This window comes from Pseudopodoces humilis, chromosome 24, assembly GCF_049639895.1.
Source record: "Pseudopodoces humilis isolate 2021_Gansu_Grassland_sample_001 chromosome 24, ASM4963989v1, whole genome shotgun sequence".
In the NCBI taxonomy this organism is placed as follows: domain Eukaryota; kingdom Metazoa; phylum Chordata; class Aves; order Passeriformes; family Paridae; genus Pseudopodoces; species Pseudopodoces humilis.
In genome coordinates, this window is record NC_142223.1 from 5,566,306 (window position 1) to 5,588,995 (window position 22,690).

The following is a 22,690-nucleotide window of genomic DNA, read 5'->3' on the forward strand; positions in this document are numbered from 1 at the left end:
CCATCTCCCGTTAGCACAGGTGCCGGCAGCTCGTTTGGAGCAGGGAACACGGGGACGACGGGGCTCCAGGTGATGCCTGGTCCCGGCGGTGGCAGAGGGAGGCGGACGGGCTCGGGACTCTGTTGTCCCCCTCTGTCCCCCCCGGTCTCCCTCTGTCCCTTCCGGTTCCCCTCTGTCCCCCCGGTCCCCGCAGCCCCTCCCGCCGCCGAGGGCGGACTCTGGGCCGCCGCAGCCCGGATGCTGCCGCCGCCGCCGCCGCGTTCCTGGCCATTCTCCCGGCCCCGCTGCCGCCACTTCCTCCAGGAGCTGCCGGCGGGGGAAGCCGCAGGGAGGGGGCCCAAGAGCTTCTCCTTCTCTCGCCGGGTTATTTTTTCCGGTGGCTGCTCCAGCGGGGGAGGTGGGAAGTGCCAAAGGCGGCGGTACCCCCTTCCCGCCCCCCCCCCTCCGCCGCAGCACATGGGAAGCAAAAGTTTTCCTCCTCCTGCTGCTCCTGTTCGGTGCCCTCCGCCGGCTGCCCTCTCCCCGCAGCCCCCCGGGCCGCCCCCCGGGCCGAGTATGCGGCTGCTCCGCTCGGACACCGATGTTCCGATGGACAGCGAGGAGTAGAGCCCGGCAGGAGCCTCTCCAGGGCTGGGAGAGAGCGAAGGCGAGCCTGCAATCGTATCTTCCGGAGGGATCTGAGAGTTTGCGGAGGAAAGGGGCTGTTGGGCGGAAAGAATCAGATGCTCTAGCATCGCCGGCGAGGCAGCGCTGCATCGCTGCGCTCCGGCCCCGCCATGGGCACCGGGATGTGCTCGAGGAGGCAGAAGGGGCTGCTGCAGACCGCCTTCTGCCTGGCCACCGTGGCCTGCCTGACCTCCGGAGTTTTCCTCTACAACCACTTGCAGCAGAAGGTGCGGAACGCCGAAGCGCTGTCGCAGAAATACAAACAGCAGCAGGAAGCACTGTCAGCCCAGCTCCAAGGTGAGTGACCCGCTCTGGAGGTGTCTGTGTGTGCACACCCTGCCCCAACTTCTGTCCCTCCCAGCCATGAGCAGGGTGCCCTGGAGACGTTCAGCTCTTGGCTTTAAAGATGCTGTTCCCGTTTCCTTTTTCCCCTATTTGGATGTCAGCAATTAGAGCAGCCTTGAGTCTGAATTTACTGCTCGCAGCACAGGGGGATCGGCGAGCTCAGCTGCGTCACGTCTATTACATTTCTTTTCCCTTTGGCTGCAGATCTAAACCCCTGTCACGCGAAATGTGAGGCCATGAAAACGCATGGGCTGCTCGGTCAGGCCCTGAGATGCGGCTCTGCTCTCTCTGCCCCGTGTGGAAGTGAGCAGAGAGGGAAGGGATCTTTGATTAAAGTTTGTTGTCACAGTCTGCTGCTGCCCACTCCCTTCGCAAGGCGATAAACCCACTTCTGTCTCGAGAGGTTGATCCGAGACTAAAAAAGTCGTGCCAGCATTTTAGGGCTGACGGATGCTCCAGAATTTATCTCCCTAAAAAGAGGGGAAGAGGAAGAGGAGGAGGAGGAAGAATTGGCTTTTCTGATCCCGCTGACCAGCACTTGGTTCCTCTGGCAAGAGCTGCCGCAGACCGGAAGGCAAACACAGCGTGTGGATTCCTCCTCCCCCTCTCTCCCCTCGTTTGTCCTCTTTACATAAATGCCTCACTGTGGGAAAACAGGATTTTAGCCCACGGGGAGCTGTCGGCAAGGAAGGCTGAGGACACGCAGTTACTCCACCGCTGAACTCTCATCTCCTTTGTCCAGCCTATCATTCCAGCCTTATTGGGCCAAGGCGACGTTTCTATCAGCTGTCACAGGATTTGGAGTCTCTGGAGGGATTTGCTGAGCTCCCCATGGAGAGGTTTGGTGGGGATCCCCTCGGGGTAGGCAGCACTTGGGGTGTTTAATGCTGGAGGACGGGCTGCCTCTGGAGTACCCACAGAATGAATCGAGGTGGCCAAAAATTGTTCTTCTCAAGGTCAAGACATTATTTAACCCATTTGCCCCCACCACCTAAAAAAGTCCGTTTAGATCACAGTGTTTATATGGGAACACTTCCCCAGCTAAAATAAAATACAGGGTATCTGTCATGACCTTCCTGGACACATCTAGGGATATTCTTCCTATGGCCTGGATTTCTGGGGCATTCGGCAGACCTGTGACTCGACATTTGTGTCTTTTAGGGTTACATCTTCTCTTGATGGTTCTGTGATGCAAATGGAGCTTCCCGCCAGGTGCCCAGGGCTGTGTGCTCTGTTTTCAGAGTGTGGGGGGTGTGTATGTTCCTCTCCAGGAAACAAAACCCAACCAGCCTTGGGAATGGATCTGATGTGTGTTCAGGTTCAGTGCTGTTATCTCATGGTTTGGTTCCATTTTTCCTTGCTCTACGAGGTAATCAAACACGTACAGCTCAGCCCCAGCCATGATTTCCACCTGCATCCTGAGTTTGGGATGTGAAGAGATTAGCAGGGCAGAACTTACAGAACCCACATTCCTTCCTGGTGTACCTCTTGCTCCTCTTGGAGGGAGGGGCTGCTTCTCCAGAGAATGACAGTGGCAGCCTCAGGGAGCCCCAGTTTTAGGAACAACAGGCCAACCACTGAGCCAAGCTCATATTTTTTCCACCCAAATATGTGTGACTGGCAGAGCTGCAGCCTGTTGCTTGGATTTCTAACCGCCTGTCAGTCCTCCCATCCCTAAATACAGTTGTTGCCATGGCTACCCTTTTTTTATTTTGAGAAGACACTCACTTGTCCAACAGTTTTAACAAAGGCAAGGCTTCTTTTTGGATTTGCTGGGAGGAGCCTGGCATGGGGAAGATGGGAGTGATGCTCATGGGAGTCTGGCAGTGCAGCAGTGCCTGGCACATTTGGCCGTGGCTCTGGTGCTGTGGCTGCTCCCTGCAGTGCTCTGGGGACAAACCTGGGGCACTGGGCTCGGTCCTGCACTTGTTGCATGACTAATTCCTGTGTCCTCTTCTGCACCTGGTCCTGCTTTTTCAGCAAGGGGTTTCATTGTTTCAGCAGCTCCTTTGGCAGCAGGTGAGGGTGCCTTAGAGCCAAGTCCTGGCTGGATTCCAGCTGAATTTAGACACTGACCACCCTCCATTCTCTCCTGTAGAAGCAAATTGTTCAAGACTTCCTGGCTCCCTGGCCTCGGGAACTGTGCAGTGCCAGTTGGGTCAGATGAGTTGTTGCTGTCTCTCACCACAAAGATGAGTAAAGAATCATAGAATTTTGGATTGTCCTGAGTTGGAAGGGACCCACTGGTATCATCAAAGTCCAACTGCTGGTCCTGAACACCCTGAGGTGCTGAGATGCTGCTGTGTGCAGTGCTGACTCCCTGCTCTGTGTGAAGCTAAACCCACTTTCTCTGGGCTCTGGGGACCTGTAGGAAAGGCAGGAGAGATTAAAACTTTATTTTCTAGTCACTGGAGGTTACTTCAGTTTATCTGACTTACAAAAACAGGGTCAGGGAGAGCCAGATTTTGTGCTGTAAAATTCTGAATCAACAGCCTGTGAACTGGAGCTGTCCCTGAAGTCTTCCCTGCTCTGGGAAGATCCTTAGGATCCTTAGGATCTGTGGCTGTGGGTGTTAACACAGCCCATTGCTGGTGGGAAGTTCCCATCACATCAAAGCCTTGCCCTCAGGAGCTCTGCTAGATCAGACTGCAAGGAAGTCAGACGTGAGAGAGTCAGAAAGTGAGTGCCCAGGGTTCCCAAATCCTGTGTGAAGCGGCTGATGTTCTCAAGCTGACAGTTCCCTTGACAAGGCTTTTCTAGCATGGAGGAAAGAAGCACCCATGGCCCTTTGTGTGCTCAGCTGGGGAGGCCCTCAAGGTGGCATCTGAGCGGTCTGTTGGGAAAAGTGCTCCTAAAAATAAAGCTATCACGGAGGAGACACTTGGACAGCTGCAGAGATGGGCTTGCTGCTTAGCAGGAGGAAACATCCTTCCAGGTTGAAACCACTGCTGGAATGGTTTGGACAATGTGGTTCAGAAGGAAGTCTGAGTGGAGTGGCCCAGTCCAGGAGAAGCATCTTCATCACTGGGATGTCTGTGTTCACAAAGATAAGGAAGTATTCAGCCTGGCTCAGCTATGTCTCTGCCCCTTGCTGCCCCTTGAAGAAAGTCAGAAAGGACAGAGGAATTTGCTGCTCCAGCATGACCTGAGTGGAGCTGTCAGGGTCCACAAATCCACTTGGAGTGAGAGAATGAGTCACTTGGGGCTCTTGGCTTGCCAAGATTTCAGCAGGGAATGGATTAGCACTGGTTTCATGCACCCCACTGGCTTAATTTTCCTGGAGATTGTGAGTTATGGCACAACTGACCCCCAAAAGTCTTGTCTCTGCAGGGATCTTGGATCTGGAAGGTTTCTTTCATTGCCTCTCCCTCTGAGTGCTGCCCAGTGCTATCCTGGCCCGTCTGAGGGCATGAGAAGCCTGTTGGAGCTGGTGGCATTCACACATCAGAGTGGATTCGTCACCATCCATCAGGAGGCTTCTCTGGCACTTCCATTTGTCATGTGGCTGCTCAGTGTAACATGACGGTCGTAGGTAGGGAGACAAAGATCTACGACTCGTGCCCTCGGTGTTCATGAGACAAAACAGCCCCATTTATTATTCAGAACTCACTTAAATACTCAATTCAAATTTCACGGGTTAGACAGCCATTGGCTGATACTTCTCTCCCTGCCCAGCACCTGGCCAGTGGTGTGCAGTGGTTCAGACGTGAATTAGGCTAGCTAAATTAGATTTGTGTTATGGCTAGATTAGATTTGTATTATGTCTAGGTTTACTTTGTCCAGTCCAGACCAGCTGCACTGTCTGGAACAACTGAGAACAGCTCAGCCCTGCCCTCTCTGTTCTCAGTTTTGTGTGTGGCCTGGGTTGTGGAAGGGGAAAGAATCTCTCCTGCATGGTGCTGATGCCCTTCCAGAACAGGTGACTCTGGCTGCTTGAGCCTGGCAGGCACTTGGCCCACAAAAACACAGTTTAGCCACCGATCACTAAAGCATCTCTTGCACATCGTAGCTTGAGCTTGAAAGCAAAACCTGAGTGCAAATACTCCCAATTTGTGGGTGAGACTGGAGAGTGTTATATCAGGAATATCCATGGTCTGCAGCCCAAATGTCCCCTCCCTGCTTCAGGTAGGAGAATAATTTCCAGGTAGGAAAGATATGTGGGGCTAAATTTGAGGTTTGTGTCATGCTCTGCCTCTCTCTGTTCCCACAGTGGTGTACGAGCACCGGTCCCGGCTGGAGCGATCCCTGCAGAAGGAGCGAGGGGAGCACAAGAAGACAAAGGAAGGTGAGTCCTAGGCAAAGCCCCAGCTGTCCCCAAAGCCTCTCCTGCCTCAGTGGCTGTCCCTGGGTGGAATCTGGGAACAGTGAAGTGATGTGCCTGTGGGCAGAGGGTGCTGACAGGTGGGTTCTGTTCTCTCCTACTCCTACATTTGTCCTCAGGCCAATCTGTGAGTAACAGCCGTCCTGTTGTGGTGTTTGAACACTTCAAGTGGTGACTAAACCTGGCACTGGACCATGTTTTTTCCTTGGAAAGATGTCAGCTTTCTCCCAAAAGTGAGCTGAAGATGCTGAGCTCTACAGGTGCTCAGTGGTAGCAGCATCACTGGACAATGCAGGCTGCCAGGTCCTGTAGAGCTGGTGCTCAGGACAAGACACAAACATGCAGGGCATTTTAAGACCATGGAATACAGCAGGAAGCAGAAAGCCCAACTCATGATCAACTCATGTGCCTTTCAGCAGAGTGCTGTGCTTGGGTGTCAGGCCCCTCTGCACCAGATTGTTGTTGGCAACTTAATAAATTGGGTTTTATCTTTAAAACTGGTGTGTGGGGTGGCATCCCTGCTCCTCACTCCAGCATGCTCTGTGCTTCTGGGTGCTGTATCCAGCATACAGGTTTGACTGCAGTTCTGTGGCTGCCTGGCTGAGGCAGAACTTGCATTTCTGTGCTGCCTCTTTAATTAATTTGTTGAGGAAATGAAGCATTCTTATAAATGTTACCTTGTTGTGGGGTATTCCTGTTTTAAGAAGCTGGCACAGATGAGATCAGCACATGAGTTTGGGTCTCACAGCAATTTTGGTTCCCCTTTTCCTGACTCATCTCTCATTTCAGAGTACCTCAAAAAGTTATTCAGCTTCCTTGACATCAAGCTGCAGCTTTTTGTTTGTGAGGTAGGAGACCATCAATGCACTTGCCTATGGAATGGAAAAGGAAGGGCATTTCTTGGGTAGACAACTCTTATGAAAAATAGAAGGGGCATGGAATGGCCTCCCAGCAGCATCTGCATTCCAGTTTATTGACTGGCAGGCTTTTGCTCAGCAAGGGGCTGAGTTCCTTCTTCCCTCCCCCTCCTCTGCAAAATCCAAACCAGATCCTTGTGGAATTCCAGCTCATTAAACTGTCTCCTTTTCTCCCATTTCTAGATTTTTTAGTGTACAAGTTAGAAGCTCAGGAAGCTCTCAACAAGGAGAAGGTAGGTGTGGTTTGTCCCATGCTGTCTGTGGGACAATGGGAAATATTTTTTCTGATGCCACCAGGGTCGTGAGGCCACTGGAAGGCTCCGTGTGTGTGTGGCACAGGCTGAACTTTGGCTGACTCCTCTGCTTAAGGAGTGAGGATTTACTCCATCTCAGGGAAAGGGCTGGAGTTGTTCTGCCTGTGCTCCCACGTGTGACAGCCAAGGAGATGATTCGCAGCTCCTGGTGTTACAGGGGAATTGTGAATTCCATGGGACAGAACAGGCTGAATGCAAGGCTCATCATGGGAAGAAAGGTCATAGTGATGCTGGGCAAAGCATATCCATTGTTTTCTGTCTCCAGGGATTGTCAGCTGATTTTCACCAGCCTGTGGACTCCCCACTCGGTGGGGAAAAGGATTCTTCAATGAGGGCTGGGAAGAAATGCATCCCTGGGATACAGTTTGTCACATTCACTCAAGTTATCAGGCTGGCTTTACTCCTTTCCCAGAGCATCTGTGGATGAGATGTTGGAAAAGGGGAATCACTTTTAGGCTGCTCCTCTGTGGGTGAATGTCAGCCTGTGACAGAAAAATATCTGAATTTTTTTTAATGGTGGGCAACTCCCTTGCAATTTGGGCTCATCTGCTAGGGATACTTCAGACTGTATTGAGTATTTATTGAGTATTTATCATATTAAATTGGGGGTTGTAGTGGCAGTCTCTACATGGCCTGTCATTTGCACTTCATGATGCTGCTTCCTTTTGCTCTGAAGTGCCCAAACTCTGACGCCAGCAGATGTTTTGTGAACCTGCCTGTGCTGGGACTGTACCCTCTCAGGTGGCACTGCTGCCCTGGGGACAAAGCCTTTGGGCACAGCGGGTGGTGACTCTGACTCCACACCTGCTGTGAGGGGATGATGTTGCTGCGGTGAAAAATGGCACCCTGGGGACACAGAGGAAGGGGGTGACCCTTGGTGAGCCTGAGCTGAGCTGTTGGAGTGACACAGACCCCTCTGGAGGGGTGAATCCCTCTCAGTTGCTGCTTTGGGCCATCTGAGCTCTGGCTGCTCTGCCTGCTTACAGAGTTTGCCTGAGGCTCACTCCATTGCCTAGTGATCCTTTTTTTTTTTTTTTTTTTGTGGAAACACTGCAGTTTCGGTGTGTGGGTGACAGCCTGAGCTCTGCTGCCTTCTCTTCCTCCCCCTCAGCTGCTGCCAGGAGAGCTCAGCCTTGCGGGAAGGGGTTCATTGCGCAAAGCTCCATCAGCACCAGGCCTTGCCTGAACAAAGTCCTGAGGGCTTTCCCTGAGGGCTGGGGAAAACCACTCAAAATGTGAATTAACCCCACAATTAATAAATTGCTTGGGAAATGTTCTTTGAAAATGTTTTTTGGAAAAACGTTCTTTTCCTGCCTTGCATGTTCTGCTTGTCCCCAAGGTGGGCTGGTCCCAGTCCCTCCCTGAGGGTGTGAATTTGGGCAGGTGCTTCTGTGCGTTTTTTCTCCCTCCCTTGGATTTTTCTGGACTCTAATGGCACTGCTGGATCTTTTTTCTCCCCAGCAAGACTCCATGAACAGATACGGAGCCCTCAGTTCCCAGCACAAGATCCTGAAGGTAAGGAAGGTTTGGCTGCTGTGTTCTAAGGGATGGAAAATCCCAAGATTCCTGCACTTGGTGAGGAGATCCATGTTGATCCACTTTCCTCCCTGACTGCTCAGGTCCAGGACAGTTCCCTGTTGATTCTGTCTCAGGTTACAGCTCTCACCCACAACTTGTTTCGATAGCAGCCTTTCTGCACTTTTATCATTCAGGGTTTTGCTGGTTTTCTGGGTCTCGGTGTGAAAATGGGTTTATTCATTGGAGCTCACCCTTTGGGCTTGTACAAAATATTCCAGTCCATGGAAGAGGCTCAGAGCAGGGAAGCATGTAGCATTTTATAGTATTTTATAGCATTTTATAGCATTTTATAGCATTTTATAGCATTTTATAGCATTTTATAGCTTATCACCTGCTCTACCTGAAGTGTATCTTGATGTTCAATTTTGCTTTTGTTGGAGCAGTGCAACTGGGTGCTGCTGGGATGTTTTTTTTTAAATGTTTTTAGTCTAAACCTTGGCAGTGAAATGCTAACTTAACTCTGGGATGGAGAAAGAGAGCTGGGTTCCAGCTGCCCTTAGCACTGCTGGGCTGGATTTTTTGAGCTAAGCTGGACCTCCAGCTGCCTGGCTTTTGGATTCCAGCTTGAGGAAAACGGAAGTACAGTTCTGTCTCTTGGATATTCTTCAGCACTGTGGATTCTGGGAACACTCTGCAACAGCAACATTTCTCTTCATAGCAACTGCAGGCTGAGCAGAGTGCTCTGCTTGGCTTCTCTCAAGGGGACACTCAGAGCTTTTTTTTTTCTCCTGGCTCCCTTTCTCTTGCTTCCTTTTATTGGAGGGGTGGGAAAAAAAAAACCAACCCCAAACCATCTAGTTTTTTTTTAAACTCCATTTACAGCTGCTGAAAGACAAAACCAGCCCTTGGGACTGAGGGAGATTGCAACCCACCCCCCCCACCCCAAGACTGAAAAAGCACTTTTTAGCCCATTATGAGGCTCTGTGTGACACTTCTGTCACTGCAGCCCAGGCAAAAATGTTTCCCAGTGGAACTGGCTTGCTCAGGAGGAAGATTGCTGCCAGGAATGTCATCACCTTGGAAATGGGACATGGCATACTGAACAAAAGCAGCTGGGCTGGAGGTCCCAAATGTCACCCAAGGGTTCCATGAAGCCACAGCAGCACATCTGGCTTTGGTATTCCTGGCCACTGCTGACACCCTGGTGTGCTCTGGTCCTCCCTCGATGTCTGATTCACATCTGGATCTGGCACAGCCCCTCAGAGGGGCTTGACTTTGCCTAAAAATAGCATCAGTTGCCTGTGTCTGGGTTCCTGCTGGGGCCAGGCTTTGTGTTAAAAATTCCTTTCTTCCTCTTGAGTGGAGATTAAAATGTTTGGCTGCCATCACTCTGGAGGAGGCATCCTGGCATTCCCTGCAGCAGGCCAAGGAATTCTGGTGTGGACTTCCTGAGGCTGCTGGAACATGAAAAATGATGTGTGGCCTTCCTCTGCTTTGGGTTAAACATCCAGGTTATTGATTCCACTTTGTCCAGTTGCTGCCCACAAAGTTGCTCTTAAATCAAGGCAGAAATAGCTGGGTTTGAGGTGCTGTTATTGCCTTCTTCACCTTCACCTGATAGTTTCTGCCTTGGGTCTGAAACATCTCAGGCACTTCCTGCTGTTTAAACAGCAGAAGGAAGGTGGGAGGGGAGAACTTACTGCTCTGAGTGGAAGAACTCCTGATTTTTGGGAGATGAGCTGACTTGGGAATGATGATTTCCACAAACTGCAGTCTGAGGGACCCAGAAATGCCAGGACAAGATGTCATGTCACCCCTCACCCCAGCTGCACTAAACATCATTTACACAACATTCATGTGCTGTATCCTGCAGGTGCTGCTTGACTGAGTTAGACAGCAGGATTGAGAGGTGGAGAAGGGAATCTTCTCACTCAGAAGGACATGAGAGGTCCCTGGGCGCCTCAGGATACTGGCCTTGGTGGAACTGACTGGGTCAGGAAAGTTCTGCTTGCAGATAATTAAATTCTCTGATTAATAATCCCATGTGGGCTGTTCCAGACCTCCTGTCTGCAGCAGCATCTTTGGATTCCTGTTGGAGTTTTGCCCCTCCTGGTCCCAGCCCTCAGAAAGCAGCTGGGAGTGGGAATGCTCCCTGTGCTGGACAAGCAGCAGCCTTGGGTGCTGTGTGAGACCTTGGTTGAGGCATATGTCTCCCTTCCCAGCTCCTGCTACTGTCAGAGGATGAAAATTTCCTCCCTCCTGCCTGGGAGCAATCTGGCAACACAAATTATGCACATCACCTCACAGGCAGAATATAGTCGAGAAATTAATTGGCCTGAGCTGATGAGAACTGAAAACTCCTTGGATTTCACAGGAGCTTCTTGTTTAAATCAAACCTCACTAATGTTGTGGTTTCTGAGATGTTTGGTATCAAAATTATTTTAGGGAACTGGTTCCTCTGCAGTGCTTTCTGCTAGGGGCTCTGATGAGCGCTCAAAGTACCTTTGAAAGCCGAAGTGGGAATCTTCAGTTCTCTTTATTTTCCTTCCAGATCTTGTGATCTGGTTAACCTGACGTCCTTGTTCTGTCTCTGGGACGCCTCCATCTTTTCCTCTGCACTGCCTGTGTTTTTGGAGCACAGCTACATCTCTTTTAATGGAAGATAATTGCTTCAGGAGGAATGCCTGGGCCACAGACACTTTGTTTTCCGGGAGATAAATGCAAGCATTGATAGCATTTAGAGGTTTGTAAAAAAAGAAGAATATTTTTTAAATTTTATTTTTCCCCCCAGGAAGCCTCACTGAAATGGCTGCCTGAATCCTGATGGTGTGGCAGGGCCAGGGTTCACCTGAGAGCCACTCAATCTGCATACATAATTGGTGTTGACAAACTGAATGTGGAAGGAATCTCTCTCTGGGTTACCATGGGAACAACAACAACAAAAAAAACCCAAAGGAGGTGAATTCTGGTTCAGCAGATCTGAGTAAAAGGATGTTTCTGAGTGTTTTCTGCAAGAGGGGAGGGGAGAAGAGAGCAGCTTTCCAGCTTGCTTCTATCTGGTGAATTCTTTAAATAGTCTGTGGTCTTGTGAGAGTCTTGTTACCCTGGAATTTGATGCCTGCGAGCCCCATGGTGTTGTGGGGAGCGTGGGCTCTGTCAGGATCCCTGCAGAAGCTCTCGGTCCTGTCAGAGCAGCTCTGAGGGGTGTCTGGGAGAACTTCCAGGCTGTTGGGAAGCAAACCAAGCAGAGGGAAAAGCCCTGGGTGTCCAGGTGTGTGTCCAACACCTGAGGAAGGTCATGGGCATTCGACCCTCTTCAGAGATGATTATTCCCACCCTGCAGTGTGCAGGCTGGGATTCCATGGAAAGGAGCAGGGAATGTCCTTTAGAGGACTGGGAAGTCTGGGAGAGCCCTTGGATTTGTGTTTCACAGGTGTTTGGTTTGATACCAGCAAATTTCATGCCCTGCACTGCAATGGATTCCTGCAGGAGCAGCTCCTGGCCTTGTTCCAGAAAGGGACTTGCCACCAATTCTGCCTCCAGCTTACTGGCTCCCAAGGAAACCCCCAGAACCTCCTCCCAAAGCAGAGTTTAACTGGCATTTTACATCTTCCCCTGGACCACTGAACACAGAGAATGCTTGATTATACTTGCAATTTCTGGCTGCCTCACTGGAGGAGCAAACATTTCTCCTGCCCCCTCAAGCAACTGATTAAACAGACACACTTGGCAATACTCAATTACTCCCCTAGGACTGACTCTAAGCCTTCTTCTTCTTCTCTCCAGAACCAGCACGACGATGTCAAGAAGCAGCTGCTGGACCTGCAGCTGCAGCACAACAGCCTGAAACTGGAGCACCGTAAGAGCCTGGAGACCCACAGCCAGAAATTCACCCAGCTGCAGCAGGAGAAGGACAGCGAGGTCACCAACCTGCAGGGTGAGGGTAATAAAAACTCAAAAAACACCAGGCTGAGGAAGGACTGGGATCAAGAGAGAGCAGAGATTACTCTGCAAGCCCCCAAAAACACCGCCAGGAACAATTTTGTATCATGATGTGCAGTGTCTTGGAGCACTGTCCTGCTTCAGGCGGTGCTGCTGGAACAAATCCTGCAAATTCTGACATTTGAGCTTGGGAGCAAAATGAGACACACTTTTTTTAATGAATGGCTTAGGTCTGTAAAACGCAATTTAATAGTGTGAGTGTTGTAGGTAACCCTGATCCCTTTAATTCCCAAAGAGTAGTTTTTATTCAGTTGCTGTTTAATTATATTGTGGGGCTTTTACGGTTTGCATCTGTTCCTACCTGATGAGGTCTGGAACATCAAAATCTGATTGTGGATGTTTGGGTTTCTTTCCCTCTGCTCAGCAAAGTGCATTATAATATCTGATGAGCTTTTGGGTTAGAGGGGGGGAAATTGAGGACAAATAAATGAAACCTAAGTATTTGATTGTGTCTGTTCCTGAAATACACATTGTTAGAGGGGAATCGAGGGGTTTTTGTTAGATTGGCTTTCAGTGAGTTCCATTCTCAATTTGATGTCAACCCTCACTGCAAGGCAACAGCATGGCACCCAATCTCAGTGGAAAAATGTGTTGTCCCAGGGCTGAATATAAAGAAAATAAACCCTGTAATCAGAAATATCTGTAATTTTGAGTCTTGTGTGCTATTCAGCCCACCACAGAGACCATCCAGTCATGGAAAAATTCCCATCCCAGCCCACATTGCAACTGTGTGTTCAGAGAAACCCTGGTGCCTCCTGTCCTGGGGGTGTTCTGAGAGATCCAGGATCCAAAATCAGTCTGGCATTTTGAGACACAGCCTTTCCTTTCTGTCAGAGGGTACATGATGATCCCCAGACCTCAGCACATCACATGTCTTGGCGCTACAGTGCTCAGGAGCGTGCAAAGAGTTTGAAAAAGCTCTTTTTCAAGCTCCAACCTGGAGGCTGCAGGCACAACTGTTCCATAAAAGCTGTGCCTGAGGACAAAGCCGTCCCATGGTTATTTTCTCTAAGTGGGTCGCAGGTTTTTTTTTTTTGTTTGTACCATCAAGAAGCAGCTTCTTTGTGCAGGAGGAGGGAATCTGTGGGCTCAGGAGAGCTGGCAAACCCTTCCTGGGGCTCTTCCTTAATCTCCCAGTTCCCCCAGGAAGGGGCAGTGACTCCCTGCTCCCCCTTTTCTTGAGCTGCAAGGGAGAAGGGAAATAAAAAAGCATTATCTGAGTCCTGTGGCAAACACACCAAGAGCCTGAGCTGAGAGCAGGAGGTAGGAAAGACTCTGGAGAGAAGGAATTCCTGGGAATGCTGGAAGGAATGGTGAGTAGGTTTGTAATTCCTGGGCTTGGAGAGATCTGTGAGGTCAGGAGAAATCAATGGTGAGACAGGGAGATGCCACACTTGAAAAAACTTTCTCTTTTAAGCAAATTTCTTCTTCTCCTGCAGATACTGTGTTTAAACTCAGAGAAGAGAGCAAGCTCCTCAGGAAGGCTCACCAGGAGGTTCACTCCCAGCTCCTCAATGCCCAGGTAACCACCTGGGGTCCGCATCCAGATATTCTCTAAATAATAAATCCAGTTTCCAGCTGTATTCCAGGGTGGTGAGTTGCCTAAAATGGTGTTGGTAGTGTAGATCCACTCTGGAAAATTCTCCAGCCTGGAGTCTATTCCAGCAGCTGAAAATACAGATTTTCTGCACAAAGCCTCTGAATTCCCAACCATGGAACGTCTCCCCACATTCCAGATACTTCCAAGTGATGCTTGGATGGGTACAAGTTTTGCATCCATCTGGGTTGTCCTGACTGGAAGTTTCCTACAAATTAATATCCCAGGAACCCTTCTTGGCTGCCTTTTCCTCATTCCTTTTATGTTTGCTTTGCTGAGAGGTTTTGTTGGTGTTTGTTTTGTTTTTAATGTTAATTTTAAGGTCACATTTCATGGGGAAGAACTGAAAATCAACAAAGCCTGCTCAGGAATTAATTTCCTGCTAAACTTTGCTTGCTGCTTGAAAACTTTCCTACTCTGTCCAGTCCCTAATTTGGTCCATTGCCAGGTACCCTGGCAAGCACATGAAAAAGGTCTCCCCCTTTCAATTTCCTATAAATAACAAGGGTGGAAATGAGGAGCTTTTCTGAGTGGCTTTTTCAAGCCCTACTTTTCAGGGCTGGAAATGAAAGAAAGAGAGAGATGGGTTGTATTTGCTCACCCAGTCCAGGAGAATCGATTTTCCTTTGTCTTGCAAAGTAAATTGGATTGTCAAGTAGGATTATGCCAATTATTGTCAGCTCTGCTGGGATGAGCACATCCAGGGGGAAATGCCTCCACTGGAAGGAAATTAGGTGATCTGGAGGTACAGGAGGAGAGGGAGGCACAGCTAAGAGCAGGATATGATCCTTGTGCAAAGGCAGGAGTTAATCCATGGCTCCTGCACTGAACAGCATCAGGAAAAGAATCAATGTAGCAGCTCAGGGTAGAAGTGCAGTAAAATGAGAGACAAGACTGGCAAAGGGGCAAGATAGAAATCTGGGTTTGTCATTAATGGTTGTGAATTTTCTCTAACTTTCATATGCATAAAATACACATTTTCTTAAAAATGTACCTCTGCCAGACAAATAAGGAGTGGCTGTTCCCAGCAGGGGTATGTTAAACCCCGTGTGAAGTTTCTCTGTGTCTTTCTCCTTCACTCAGGCCCAGATGGAAGAGTTCAGGCAGCTCAAGGAAGCTCTCCAGAAGATGCCAGGCTTGAGAGGAGGAGGAGGAGCTGGGAAGGGGCAGCAGCCCCTGGTGCCAGCCAGCAGCCAGCTGCAGCTGGGGAGACAGAAGGTGGGGTATTCCCAGGAAAACCCAGGGATAAGCATTCTTCAAGGCTGGTGGAGCTTTAAGACAACAAAGCTGAGTTTACTCTTGTCTTCCTTCCTTCCTTGCAGTCTTTCCAGGCCAGCCAAGAGAACCATCCCACGCTGCCCTCAGCGGTGCCCAGTGCTCAGCAGCTGGCAGGACAGGGATCTTCCAGACATGATGGCCCCAGGCCACAGCCACATGTGCCCTTCAGTCAGCCAGCCCCAGCACAGGGTGCCAATTCACTGCCAGAGGCCGTGCCAGCCTGGCCAGTGCGGCTTGGGGACAGCCATGTGGTCAGGTTCACCCGCACCATGAACAGCTTGCCCAACGGGAACCCAGTAGGTTCTACACTGCTTTGGTGTGGCCTTGGCTTGTGAAAGCTCTGAATTCTGGTGTTTGTGGTGCCGTGTGTGTGAGTAGTGCTGGCCTCAGGTTTAACACACTGAGTTGGTGATTTCGTGGCCAGGCTCAGGGGATTTGGTTCTTCTGCCAAGGCTGCAAAGAATAAATCATCGAAGCAGCCCTCCTGGCCTCCTGGGGAGATTGAGAGGGAGTTATGGACAGCAAATCTCTTTAAAAAAAAAAGACAGTAATTGCAGCATGGCTGGACTTTAATTACAGTAATGTCGATGTGGGAGAGGTATTTTAGAGGCGGTTTTGTTCCTCTTTTCTTGGAGATTCACCTACCCCAGATAAATCTGGGTAACGTAGGATCTGAATTATTCCTTTTTCGCTGCGCTAAAGGAGGAATCTTCTACTGCAGGGTGGGCAGGTGGGCTGTAGATTTTTTTTTAAGCATTTCAAGATGTTTATTCTTTGATTAAGGATTTTCTGGCCCATAAACCTGTCCAGATTTGGGGGTCTTTGACATCCCAGGTGCCTACATGTGTCTCCTGTGCAGGATGTGAAGATGGTGATGCGCATCCAGGTGCGAAGCCATGAGGAAAGCCAGGCTCCTGGGCTGTCCCTGGCTGATCCAGGACGACCCTCTCCAGCAGAAAAGCCTCCAGTACCAGATAACCACCACTCAGCAGGGATCAGACAGGTGCAAATGCAAAGGTTGGTGACACAAAACTCTTCCACTCTCAGCTTTTGGGGTGAAAATGCCCAAAAGGAGCATCACAGGTCTCTCTCATCTTTATTGTGGGTTTGCTTGAAAAATGATTGGAGGAACAGCCTTTTTTTTGTGTGTTACTGGTATTGGTGGAATTCCTGGGAGCCTGGTCAGGGCCCAGGATCCAGTGGATGCTGTACAGACACTGGGGAAACCATTTGTTGTCTCAGCAGCACTGGCAGGAGACTGTTCTGTTCTGCAAAAGGAAGAAACTGTCTCTCTCTGGCTGCAATTCATCAAAGCCTGGCCACAATCCAAAAAGTGGCTCTGAAAATAGTGCTTCCTCCTTTAATTTATTTATCCCCTGTGTGTGTGCAGGTTGTGTCTGTTCGGTTTATTGGAGAAAACAGGATTTCATTTCTGTTTTATCTGTAGACAAAACTTCATTTCATTCTAGACTCAGCCTCTTCCTGCCCTTTCTTCTCTTCTATTTTTGTCTGATCACTTAACCTGTGGCTTTTCCAGGGCAGAAACTGTGCTTTGATTATTTCTTTAAATGGCCACATCCTCCCCAAAGTGCTGTGATAAATCACTTCTGCAGGGACCACAGCAGGAACAGCTCAGGGGATGTTGTGGTTGTGATGCTTTTTCCGGAGTCCCTAAAAACAGAGGCCAGACAAAATTAAGGGAATAAAAAGCAGTTCTATTTATCAAAGGGCCTTCAGGTGCATTTAGGGCAGACAAAACCACCCAAAATGGACCATGGCTCATGGGTTTTTATCCTTTTATAAATTTGGTCCATTTGCAGATTGGGGGTTAATCTTCCAATGCCAGCTTCAGGAAATGAAGGAATTTACCCCAAGTTTGCTGCCCCCAACTCACTTTTGTTTCCATCTCTCAGGCCTGGGGCAGTGAGGTGTCCTTGATTCCCAGGCCAGGAGAGGAATTGCTGTGTCTGCCCAAAATGGGAAGGCAGCAGCTCCCACTGTGTGTGGAGTGTAGAGTTCTGCACTGTGAAAAATGAGGTTCACTCTCCTGTTAAATTTTAAAAGGTTTAATAAAGACAATAGGAGACATAAAATAAAGAGTAACAGCCGGGTGTCTTGGCACACTGCCAAGAGTACACCTTGTATCTTTGGAACACTTCTTTTATCCCATTCTGCTGTAGGGGTTTAATGCATATTCAAACTTTTCCAAGAAGTATTTTGCATGGCCACGCCCTGGGCCTGCCTTTTTAGAACATGCATCCTAGAAGTTTAATTTCTCTTTATCATCTTTTTATTTGGGCTGGGGTTCTTTCTTCTACAGGTGGTCAGTATTGATAGCAGCCTGGGCCCCATCATCTGTTCACTGGAGGTTATCTTGCTTTGTACAGACAGGACCTAGCCCTAATGTCCAAAATTCTTCTTGACCTATGCCTAAAACTTGCTAGCAGGAGAAAAAGAAAAAGACATAGCAAGAGCATGTAACATAGAACATTCATCTTAATATTTGTGAAAAGCCAATATCACGGTATGGATTTATAACATGCACTAAAGAACTGCAGGGTTACAAATAGATGAAAAATAGAAAAGCTGAAATGCTAAGGCATCAGTTGTTGCAGGCAGGGCCTGGTGTGGGCCTGGTGTGGGTGTGGCTGAGGGCTGTGATGGCAGAATGGCCTTTCCTCACCACGCTGAGCCCAGCCAGGCTCCTGTCACTTCATGTGAGGCAGAAAACTGCATTGATTTGTTTGGCAAGGGATTTTGGTGAGGACAGGGATCCTGAGGTGTTTGGTGTGCTTTGCTTTTCCTGGAGCTATCACCAAGGAGTTACAGAGCAGTTGGAGTTACAAGACTCCAGATCACCAAGGAGTTACAGAGGCTGTTCTTGACATGGGCTGAGATTTGTGATAAAGAGCACAGAACCCAACCCTGCCAGAGCCAAGAGCAACTCAAGGCTGCAGCAGAGCACAAAGGGGGCACACATCCAGGAATTACTGCCCTGGGAGGCTCTGACCAGTGAGTTCCAGATCAGCTCTTGCTGATGGCCAGCCTGCTTTTCAATGATTTTACAATGGGGAAATCTGAGCTGAGGGCTGGGTAGTGATTCTTCTTACTGAGGGATTTGTGTGCTGACTTAAAGAGCCTCTAAAGTTAAAGTCACTTGTTCTTTCCAGTAATTAGAAACTGAAATGTCTTAAGCAAACTTTTAAATCTCATTTGTTTGTGTGCTGGCTTAAAGAGCTGCTAAAGTTAAGGCCATTTGTCCTTTCCAGCAGTTAAAAAACTGAAATGTCAAAAAAATTTTTAAATTTCATGTAGAGGATAGGCTGTAGCAAGCAATGAGCCTGCTTGGAATTTGCTGCAACTTAATGGGGTTAAAAGGTTTTGCTTCACTTATTTTTGAGTCCCTGTCAATGGGATTTCATCCCTTCTTTGCTTCTGAAGCTGCCCCTGACTAAGGCTATTGAGGTATTTGGGAAGCATTCATTTTAATTTAGTATCATCTTCATTTTCCATTAAGTTGGAACAATGAAGAGGACTTGTGGTTTCGATATTTTTAAACAATTAGATGTGTGTGTTTGGGTATGTGTGAGTCATGAGTAAGAACCTATTTAGAATTAGAGTTTATTGCTATGTGGATGTCATTGTCATATGAATAATACTAAGGGAGTTCTACAATAAATTGTATTTACAAAGCAGAACTTATTTCTTACCATGTGGCATATTAAATGTTTTTTTTCAAGCAGATATCACAGTAATTAATATAATCTGCTAGTTTTGACTAAAAAAAAAGTTAAATTAGGCCAAACTTCTGCATGTGTTGGAGTATATTTTTTCTCTGCTTGCCATTATGAAATGGTTTTATGGAATATTTACTGAGGCAGGGGTGTTCTGTTTGGTTGCAGCTGGAAGGACCTCGTTAGCAAGGTGAACGTCCAGATGGACGAGGAACAAGTGCATGGGTATCCCAAGGACCTTCAGTTTGCCCCCAAGGCTGGGCAGAAGGTACAGAGAGGCAGCCCCCAGCCCCCCAGCCTGAGGAGAGGGGCAGAGCAGGCAGCAGAGGAGAGGGTGGATGAGGAGGAGCTGGAAATGGGTATGGAAATAGTTTCCTTTATGATATTTCTCTGCACACATTCACAGAGCATTGGCTACGCTGAGCAGGTTGAGATAAAGCACAAAACTGCTGGCAGTGGCTTTAAGGAGACCCCACTGACTGTCCCTGTCCCTGTCCCTGTCCCTGTCCCTGTCCCTGTCCCTGTCCCTGTCCCTGTCCCTGTCCCTGTCCCTGGCAGATGCAGGAGTGATCAACAGGGAGGAGAACATGCACTCACAGAAAGAGGCCGTGGTCCAGGAGCCCATGGTGAGTAACCACAGCATCACAAAACCACTCCAAAGGTTGGAAGGGACTTTAAAGCCCATCTCATCCTCCTTCCAGCCATGGGCAGGGACACCTTCCACTGTCCCAGCGTGCTCCAAGCCCCGTCCAACCTGGCTGTGAAAAGTTTTCATCTTTTCATCCTGCCATGTTTCACCTGGATGCAACTCTGGCTTGGAATAAGAGTCCAATAAGTCAATAATTGCCCAGAATTTTCTGTCATGTGCAACTCCAATCTCCTTGGGTCTGGAGGGATAACAAAGACTGTTTTGGGTTTTTTTAACAAACACTAAAAGGCTTGGAGAGGTGCAACGAAGTGTTCCAGGCCAGCGCTTCTTGCTGGGGAAAGCACCTTTCTGCCTCCTGAGGGAATATCCTGCCAGCTATTCACAAGAGGCTTTTCTTGTCCAGATGCCAGTTGATGCTGCAGATCCTGCCCAGGACCCCAATAACCAAGGTGAGGATGAGTTTGAGGAGGCTGAGCTGGAGAGACCTGACTTTGAAGAGAAGATAGGAGGCTCAGAGAAGTTTAAGGAGCCCAGCATTAAAGAAGAGTCAAAGGAGAAATCGCCAAAGGTGACTGACTGGGGACAACCAGCAGGACCAGGGAGGGATCCTCAGCTAGGGATGGGTGGGCAGAGAGCTTAAGGACTGAAAGTGAAACATCAGATTCCTGGATGGATCCATAATCCCACTGCGAGGATGTGACAGGCAGGAGAAAGCTCTCTGGCAGGTTGGTCAAAACCAACCTATTTTTTCTTCCACTGGCTGTAATGAAGCTTGAAATTTACATTTCATAGGGCTTTTTGGTTCTTTGTTTTGCTTCTGCTTGTGCTTCCTACCAGTACAACCAGCTGTGCAACTCCAGCTCTGGGGCAGAGTGGAGCAGAATAAGCAAAGGTGACAGAATTTAGGAAATTATCTTTTAGCCATGTACCAGAGCTTGCTCTGGCCTCATCCTCTCTGCTTGGGACACCAAGTCCCCCCTGGCACCTAAAGTGCCCTTAGGGATGCAGAGATGTGGAATAGGGGATGGCTCACTCCCAGCTGTTCCTGCAGAGGGGCTTTTTCAGGTACTTTTCATGCACTTGGGACCAGAACCAGAGACAATAATCTGAGTCTGTGCTCGGGTTCTGGTCAGTGCAGCCCTGTCCAAGGCTCCTGACAGCAATGCATGTGAGAGCTCTGTCTCCTTGTCTGCCTCCTTGCAGATGGAATCCATTTATTTCACAAAGTGTTTCTTGCTGCCTGAAGCCAGACTCTGTATCAGGGAAATGTTCATTTGGTTTGACAAGCAGCTGAACATTGCCTGTTTTAAAAAAGGAGTGTTTTATCTGTCAGGGTCTAAAATCATGATTAACAGTGGGATTAAGAAAGAAAAAACTAAATCCAGGCCAAGGAAATCAAATGAGAGATGCTGACACCAGCAGAGCAACACCTCCTTGAGATTAGTGAAAATGTGGAAAGAATTAGTGACATAAATACCTGGCTTTCCGATCTGGCTCTGCTGTGTTCCCCCAAGCTCTACACTAAATAATGCAAAGTTTTCCAGAGTCCTGGGGCTTGAGGCACCAGCCCTGGGGCCCTCCTGCTGCAGGAGTGACATCCTTCTCCAAGTGGAAGGAGCTGCTAGAAGGTGGGAAAAGCGACTGGATGGAAAAAATAAATGGAGTTTGGGTTGCCTGACTGTCCCTCTGCTCCCCCTGATTCCTGATCCAGCCCTACTTCCAGAGCTGGGGCTCTCATCCAGGGAGCTGTGTCCCTGGCAGGGAAGAGGAGCACGCTGGGGCACTCTCAACCATGCCTGGCTGTGTTTTTCAGGATGCTGCCAGACCTCCCAAGCCCAAGGAAGACCCACTGGAGGACTACCAAGAAGATCAGGAGCAAGAAATTGTACGACACCAAGGTTCTTCCTCTTTCCCCCTCTGCTGTGGTGTCACCTGGGTGTGTTGGCAGCCAGGAGCTGGGGAGGACTCAGCTTTTAGGGAGCCGGATGTGAGCAGGGACTCCAGGTCTGCTTCTGCCTGCTCAGTGAGGTCTCCAGAATGAACCTGGAGACCACTGCTCCCTTTTTCAGATGTTCAGAGCACTCTTTGTGCTCTTTGTCCCCTCCTTCTTTCTGTCTGCATCTACCTGCAGCAGCTGAGCTGTGGGATGCCTCCCAAACAGCAACTGTGATGAATCGCAGGCTGTGCCAGTGCAGCAAGGCCAGAGCAATGTTTGTCAAGCATGAGCTAGAGAGGTTCACCCTGGTACCTTCTGGCTCACAGAGATAGAAATGAACCCTCTTCCAGTCTCATTCATTCCCTCCCTGCCCTTTGTGAGTGGCTCCTGAGGATTTTTTCTGCAGTTTCCCCAGGACTGCTGAGGAGCTGAGGGTTTGGGCTGCCTGCTGGGAATGGAGTAGGGAAATAGGGGGTAGGCAGAGCAGTGTTGGTGTCAGGGCTCTTCTTCCCTGAGTGAATCCAGGCCTCTTGTTGGTGTCTGCAATGGATGGTTGGAGCTAAAACCATCCATGGAGGCTTTGTTGGCTGCTGCCTGTCCTGGGTGGGGTTTGTGACACAGTTTTAAATGTGGTGGATGTAAAATGTCAGCTTCTCATATCTGCTCTTCATATCTGCCCCTCATTCTGCTCTTCATGCAGCAGAGGCAACAGGCTGAGATGTCAAAGTTGCATTGTACTGCCAGGATATTAAATGTGCTTAAAACACCTTGTCTGATCATGGCGACACCTCTGTGTCCTGCCAGTGACACCTAAAGGTGCCTGGCAGAGGTGGGTTCTTCCCTATTTTCCCAGGTTTCTAAAGCTGGGCTGGCTTGTTAGAACAGTTCTGCTTGGGGACAGCATGGTGAGCTGTTATTTAGGGTCTCCCTTTCCAGCATTTCCTTTTTGCTGATTTTTCCTTCCTGGCTGTTCCCTGTACCCCCAGGAGGATCATGGAGGGGAGGTGGATGACACAGATGACCTGGAGCTTGTCCAAGAGCGGAAGGACCGTGGGTGAATGCAGGGAGCTGGTGGCAAGAAGGATGACTACTTCTGAGAGCTGCTTCAGAAAAATGGGATACTCCAGGAATAAGGGGATGGGAACTCCTCCTGGGAACTGGCCCCTGAATGAAACACTGCCCAGAACAAAGGCAGGAGGAGGAAACTCTATGCATGCCCTTGCAGGGGGTTTTCAGAGGATAATTCCATGTCGGTGTGGGGCCACTGCTGCCTCCCAAGGCGATTCTCAGACTGGGAATGATCTTACCCTGCTGCTTTTCTTAGAAGCACTCTTTGACTTACTGTGTTCTTTGCCTTCTTGTTTTTCACATCCCCTTTCGAAGCTGGAGAGGGGTCTTTTGGTTGGTTTTGGG

At 49.2% G+C, this 22,690-nt stretch overlaps 1 protein-coding gene across 2 annotated transcripts; it reads left to right on the forward strand.

Moving 5' to 3' along the window:
- The first annotated feature begins 316 nt into the window (after positions 1-316).
- LOC102113890 (uncharacterized) lies at positions 317-22,469 on the forward strand. Of its 2 annotated transcripts, none has more exons than XM_014259241.2 (14): positions 317-963; positions 5,222-5,296; positions 6,433-6,482; positions 8,025-8,078; positions 11,868-12,018; positions 13,523-13,605; positions 14,764-14,898; positions 15,003-15,254; positions 15,818-15,975; positions 18,861-19,051; positions 19,257-19,318; positions 19,745-19,909; positions 21,155-21,226; positions 22,264-22,469. In XM_014259241.2, the coding sequence occupies exons 1-14, from the start codon at positions 777-779 to the stop codon at positions 22,333-22,335; spliced, it is 1,707 nt and encodes a 568-aa protein (XP_014114716.1). In that variant the 5' UTR covers positions 317-776; the 3' UTR covers positions 22,336-22,469. The 2 variants fall into 2 exon arrangements, with proteins under 2 accessions (XP_014114716.1, XP_014114715.1); XM_014259240.2 differs by having other exon boundaries at positions 318-963; positions 19,251-19,318.
- The last annotated feature ends 221 nt before the right edge of the window (positions 22,470-22,690 follow it).

Excerpts from the sequence above, each read along its gene's own strand:
- LOC102113890 (XM_014259240.2), top strand. The coding sequence starts at position 777 with ATGGGCACCGGGATGTGCTCGAGGAGGCAGAAGGGGCTGCTGCAGACC. Across the intron at positions 15,976-18,860 it reads AGACAGGTGCAAATGCAAAG|CTGGAAGGACCTCGTTAGCA; the intron begins GTTGGTGACACA and ends GTTTGGTTGCAG. Across the intron at positions 19,052-19,250 it reads TGAGGAGGAGCTGGAAATGG|ATGCAGGAGTGATCAACAGG; the intron begins GTATGGAAATAG and ends TGTCCCTGGCAG.